This window comes from Haliotis cracherodii, unplaced genomic scaffold (genome assembly GCF_022045235.1).
Source record: "Haliotis cracherodii isolate W230 unplaced genomic scaffold, xgHalCrac1.p SCAF_8, whole genome shotgun sequence".
NCBI lineage: Eukaryota > Metazoa > Mollusca > Gastropoda > Lepetellida > Haliotidae > Haliotis > Haliotis cracherodii.
Window position 1 is genome coordinate 58,571,303 of NW_027266341.1, and position 6,288 is coordinate 58,577,590.

Below are 6,288 nucleotides of genomic sequence, written 5' to 3' on the forward strand. Positions count from 1 at the left end.
TATCATGTTTCGCCTGAAACATGGCTGTTATAATGAAATTAACAGAACTAGCTGACGTATCCACAAGTATTTACTATTGCAGGGGATATTGATGATTTTTGTCCTCTTGTTATGCACTTAATTCTTTGATGGGTGTTTTGTATGCCATTTTCAATTTAAATAAAGTTATAAAACGTCGCTGCTGATAAGCTATTCTTTTTACTTTTTTCTCTGAGGACCGCCTACAAGGTCTAGTGGTAGAGCGTTTGCAGGGAGAGCGGAAGGTTAGATTAGATACTCGGCCACTCAATGTGGCAAAAGAAATGCGAACAAAATCCCAATAAATATCTGAGCATCCTGAAACATGTTACATGAAGTCTACATGATGAGGGTTCAAGGTCACCCAAGGAAGCTTCATCATGAACGTGGGACATCCTTGTGCCTTTGCATGATCTACATCTTTCCCTTCCATCGGATGAAGGAGAACTGTGTCTCGTCAAAGCTGCCCACATTGCTATTTCTGCGATGATGCTCCAAATCTACACTCCCTCAATTGTCTTGCACCTGAAGACTGACATTTCGGATACATCTCCCCATCTGGTTACGGGTCCACAGCAACCGTTCTTGTCTTGACGACATATTACTGAGTAGGAAAATGTGACTGACTTAATCCCACTGTCAACAATATTTCAGTCTTTTCACGGCTGTTTGATTATAATCAAATCAAGTGTCACGCGTCGACTTCCAAATTGAAACAAGAAGTTAACCCAAGATTATGCTTGACTCCAAAAGCATCAAAATATAGTAACTTCAACAACATTGCTTTCATTACATTCCGTAATACATTCCTGACAACTAATCCTTGTTAAAACATTATGACCTTCTATTGAATCTCACAGAAACGATGTAATACAATTACAACTTGGTAACCGTTGAGTGTCTGAATGAGGCACAGTGTGCGTTCTTTTGTGTTGGAAACGGGCAGAACAGTCAGTGCTTTCCCACAGGTATCCTGTCCTCACTTGGCAACTGAATGAGTCACAGGTCAAATCATAGAAGGAAAGCGTCGGATCACCCTAGTCTCTCACTTAAATAGGAACCGCCAGTCTTCTGGAAAATACTGCCTGGTCAGGAATAGTGGAGTCCTTAAAACAAATGTCCTCAAGGCAGTAGACAAGCTCCTCACGGCAGAGCTCTCTATACCGGGAGGGTAACAAAGGTGTCAAGCTCGGGGCAGAGTTTGGACTATACACAACCAAGGGAGATCATTCTAAATCAAGGTCACTACCATTTGTCACATTATATGAGCACCTCAATCAATTTGCCACCTACTATCATCAGAAATAGAGTTACCATATACACTGACATTTGCCATTAGTAATAAGAGATATTTTGTTTTGGCAACAGCTGTGTAAAGCATTGATGTAGGACTCTGAAATATGGGGTTTAAATGATATGATTCCGTTGAAAGAGTACTAGGATTCTATATTAAACGTTTTCAAAGAGTGGGTAAACATGCAGGTACCATAGCTCTTCTTGGTGAAACCGGTCGTCATTGTATGTTTATTAATACGCAAGTGTCATGAAATACCACTTTAAACTTTTCAGAATGTATGTTAATCGTCACCCCTCCCTATGGAATTCAAGCTAAAAGCAATTCAATATTGGTTTACTGTATGTTTGGTTATTCCAAGATGTTGGGGTAACAACATGTTTTATCCTCGTTAAGAAGATGCCAGAAGCATATCTTTTTCCAAAAATGACATTAAAGTTTAGAATCTTCCACTTGTTTAGCACACTATGTTATACAGACTGAACTACGTACTTCTGCACTAGGATACCTATTTGTTTAGACTAAGGTGTAAATTCTGTAGCTTTGAAATATAGTAACTTGACCCAATTATACCACAATTTCCATATTACAACTTAAACTCACGTTTACAAATATAATCAGCTCATGAGATAACATGCATTTGTTTACATCTGTAAATTTTGTAAAAATCAATCTGTAGGTTGTAACACTATGGGCCATGTGACCTGATTTTAAAATATACTTGATTGACTGAATCATATCTGCAGTAAGACAACATCCTAGATTCGATACAATAAAGTTTTGATTACAGTTTCAAAAGTACTTTTATGAGTCCTTTATGATGAATGACATATGATATTATTACTGAATATGAATATTGTCACTAAAGTAGCCCTCCTTAAGAAAATTTGGCTGAAAAGGTGACATTTTGATAAAAACATATTTGGTAACATGATTTTATTTCCCTTCTCGGTATGGCGACCCTTGAAATCTGGTGGTAAGTGTCATGATATAATATTATTGTTAACATGCTCATATAACAGGAGCACCTCATGTCATGAAGTGTTGACGTCACTTGTGATATACGTCACTTCCGTGTGGTAGAGAACGCGCCACATTGAACGCCTGTACAGTGTCATGGACATAAAAAGACTTTGTTACAAGCCAGTGTCGTCCTGAATCTTGACCCACACAGTAAGTACCAGGATTTCCAGATAAAACATTCTTGGAAATGGGAATTAGTTAATGTTAACTAACATTCACTACTCTATAACGTGTCAGGAATGCTATGAATTACCTGAACACCTGAATTACAATGACATCATGCAGTGGATGACATCATGCTTCCTAGTTAGCATGACCGCCACCGTGGTCTTGTGGTAGAGCGTCCGCCCGGAGAGCGGAAGGTCCGGGGTTCGATCCCCGACCGCATCATACCAAAAGACGTTAAAAGATGGCACTTGCTGTGGCGCTCGTCATTAAGGGGCTAAAACAAGGACTGGTTGGCTCGGAGTCAGTATACTGTGTCTGAGTGGGGTATTCATGTTAAACTGCGACATGGTATCTCAGTGAGATAGCACTATAAATCGGCATCAGTCCGGACGAGTACAAGCAGCCACACAAACACACACACGTACATGCACGTCGCTATATAAGTGCAATAATCTTGGACTCGACGTTAAACCCCATTTCACCTCACCTCGCCTCCTAGTTAGCAGAATGTGATAAAAAGGTTGCTCTGATAAGTATTGATCAAACTTCATATTTAACGTAATATCCATTTTGAAAAGCCTAATGGCACATTTTTTAAATTTGTGTTTGAGAAAAATATAAATACTTATCAAGAAAAGCATTCATACATCGGGGAAGTTCGAAAGATTCCCGGGATCCAAACCCTTTTAACATCGTTTTTGTTACCAATCAGATTGCAGCGCCCACTCCAGTTGATTTTTATACTCCCGACAAAATGTCGGGGTATATAGTTATACCAAGATTCCGTCCGTCCGTCCGAAAACTTTCTCCGCGCGATTTCTCTTAAACTATTCAGTGGATTCATCTCAAACTTTGTACATATAATCTGTGTCATATGGAGGGGTGCAGTCAAAAGAAAAAAATGTTTTTTATTAATTTTCGATTTTTTTTATGAATTTTGCAAACCCTAACGTCCGTCCGAAAACTTTATCCGCACAATTTCTCTTTAACTAACTATTCAGTGGATTCATCTCAAACTTAGTACGTATAATCTGTGTCATATGAAGGGGTGCAGTCAAAATAAAAAAATTGTTTTTATTTATTTTCCATTTTTTAATGAATTTTTCAAACCCTAACGTCCGTCTGAAAACTTTGTCCGCGCGATTTCTCTTAAACTATTCAGTGGATTCATCTCCAACTTAGTACATATAATCTGTGTCATATGGGGGGGTGCAGCCGAAAGAAAAAAATGTTTTTATTAATTTTCCATTTCTTTATGAATTTTTCAAACCCTAACGTCCGTCCGAAAACTTTGTCCGCGCGATTTCTCTTAAACTATTCAGTGGATTCATCTCAAACTTAGTACATATGTAATCTGTGTCATATGAAGGGGTGCAGTCAAAAGAAAAAAAAGTTTTTATTAATTTTTCCATTTTTTAATGAATTTTTCGAACCCTAGGCTTATCCTATCCTAGCTATTTAATTTGTAACTACTGACACACTAGGCGGGTCGGGGGTATTAGTGAGCCACGCTCACTTTTGCACTTGCAATATTTGATATTCAATGTGATTTATGAATTATTTGGGAAAGGGTTCATTTAGGGATGATGTGTTCGTAATGTCAATCCACTCCTCACATGTATCTTCTGAAAAAAGCGAATAAACAGGGCCAAACTGTAATTATTTTAATATCTTTGTGACAATTTGATTTCTTGTTTTGTTTGTTGTTTAATCCGCTTGATGCCGAGTTTATGTTTGTCTCTCTGGCATCCAGGTGTTACACCGTGATAAATGTGTTGTTTGTTTGTTGTTTAATGCCACACTCAGCAATATTCCAGCTATATGACGGCGGTCTGTAAATAATCGAGTCTGGACCAGACAATCCAGTGAATGACATCATGAGCAATACGATGACATGCATCAACCTAACATTGTGCCTGGACACCCAAACCTGTTAGTCGTCTCTTACTGCACGCATAATCGCCTGTTGCGACAAAATACTCCCTACTTTCCCTTTCCATTAGCGTGAATCATGATTGAATGTCATCCTTGCCAACTGGCGCAGTGCGGCCTCCTCTATCAGTTACCATCACAAATACACAAAACACTGACATTGATTGTGTTGTGAATGTCCTCTGTTTATACTGGTGGAAATTTAGCAGTGTTGATCTTCTGAATCCATTAAAATCTTTCATTGTTGACACAGCTCTCTATCATGTATTTCATTGCATTAACATTAACTCACACGACCTGGCCGCACTACGTTGTCATTTATATGAACGTAGGCATTTAGATTAAGTGCAGCAACCAGATGCTTAGTATAACTAGTACCGCACTCAGAGAGAAACCTGAACTTGTCAGAAACTGTCGTGTTGCAACACACCCAGGATGCTGGTCTATGTAATGTTGGTTATTTCCATGGCACCGTTTGTTGTGCCACAGAACACAACGAGCAGGTTAAAACACCAGATGTTTCGAGACTCCCTCCTTCGTGGATACCCAAAGAACATGCCGCCATTACCCTCAGAAGATCCATACTTGGTCAGTGTGGACTTTTCCTTCTTTCTACATTATGTCCAGGGCCTTGACGTCGCTAGTCAAGTCCTCACTGTCTTTGGTACGCTGATTTTCAGATGGTATGACCCACTTCTTGTTTGGAACAGTTCCTCACATGAGAATCCTACTTATCTCCAATTACAGTCAAGTGAAATATGGACGCCGCCATTACTGTTTTCCAACAATGCTGGCTCTCCACTAGAAACAAGGAATGCCTACATATATGCCCTTGGAGATGGTCATGTTACCATGTCAATCACTGACCTGTTCCACACTCAATGTTTCATCGATGTCACACGTTATCCATTCGACCAGCAGCAGTGTAACATCATCCTTACTGCATTAGTTCCATACAGTTTCCAGGCTTTCAATGTTGACTCCAACCCTTTTACTACCATCTTGGGGAAGAGCGTGGAGTGGAAGGTAGATAACGTCTCTTTGGATGTAGAAAAACTGCCAAATTTTCATGGCGTTAAAGAAGTTGCGAGAATTATTTTTAGACTGTCACGTGAGTACACATTTTATCTTCTGACTGTCATCACACCCGTGTCTCTGTTGTCCCTGATGAACGCCTGTGCCTTCCTTCTGCCTGCCGAGTCGGGAGAGAAGATCTCCTACCTCATCTCAATCCTCGTCACGTATGCTGTGTTCCTAAATTTCATCATTGAAGTGTTGCCAAAGTCAGGAATTCAGTCTCGCCTCTCCATTTATCTGATTCTGGTGTTCTGTCAAAGTTGTGCTGCCATCCTGACTACCCTTGGCCTCCTCAACATGTATCATGAAGCAGACGACAAGAATCTGTCCATCACCGGGTTGACACCTGCTGGGACAACGTCTACAAGGGATGGTGTATCACGTCTCGAAATGCAGGGCTCAAAGGGCTCCAAGGTGTCCCCGAATGAAACGGACGACAACATGACCAAAGTCCCGAAGCTAAGAGGGAAGAAATGGATCAAATTACTTGAGAGAAAACTCTTCATGGTGTTCCTTGCAATTGCTCTGCTGTCCGTCATTATTCTGTTCGTGTAATCTTTATTGTGACATTTCACTTCAAGAAAACTTTGTCTCTGTTATAATTGATATCACTCGCCCTATACTATAAAGGAAAGGCAAATCGTTCTCACGAGTGGTTGAAATTGCTATTGTCTGTAATAGCATGTTAATGTTCTCGTTGCGGGCACCAGTGGCAGAATCATCTGGGGCATGTTTGGAACCGCCTAAGATCATGGTTTCGAATCCAAGATCCGCCC

The 6,288-nt window shown here is 40.1% G+C and overlaps 1 protein-coding gene across 1 annotated transcript; it reads left to right on the forward strand.

Moving 5' to 3' along the window:
- The first annotated feature begins 4,900 nt into the window (after positions 1 to 4,900).
- On the forward strand, positions 4,901 to 6,067 carry LOC139451106 (acetylcholine receptor subunit beta-type acr-2-like). The gene has a single exon (XM_071232904.1). It carries the CDS (start codon positions 4,901 to 4,903, stop codon positions 6,065 to 6,067), a length of 1,167 nt encoding a protein of 388 aa, XP_071089005.1.
- Positions 6,068 to 6,288: the final 221 nt, after the last annotated feature.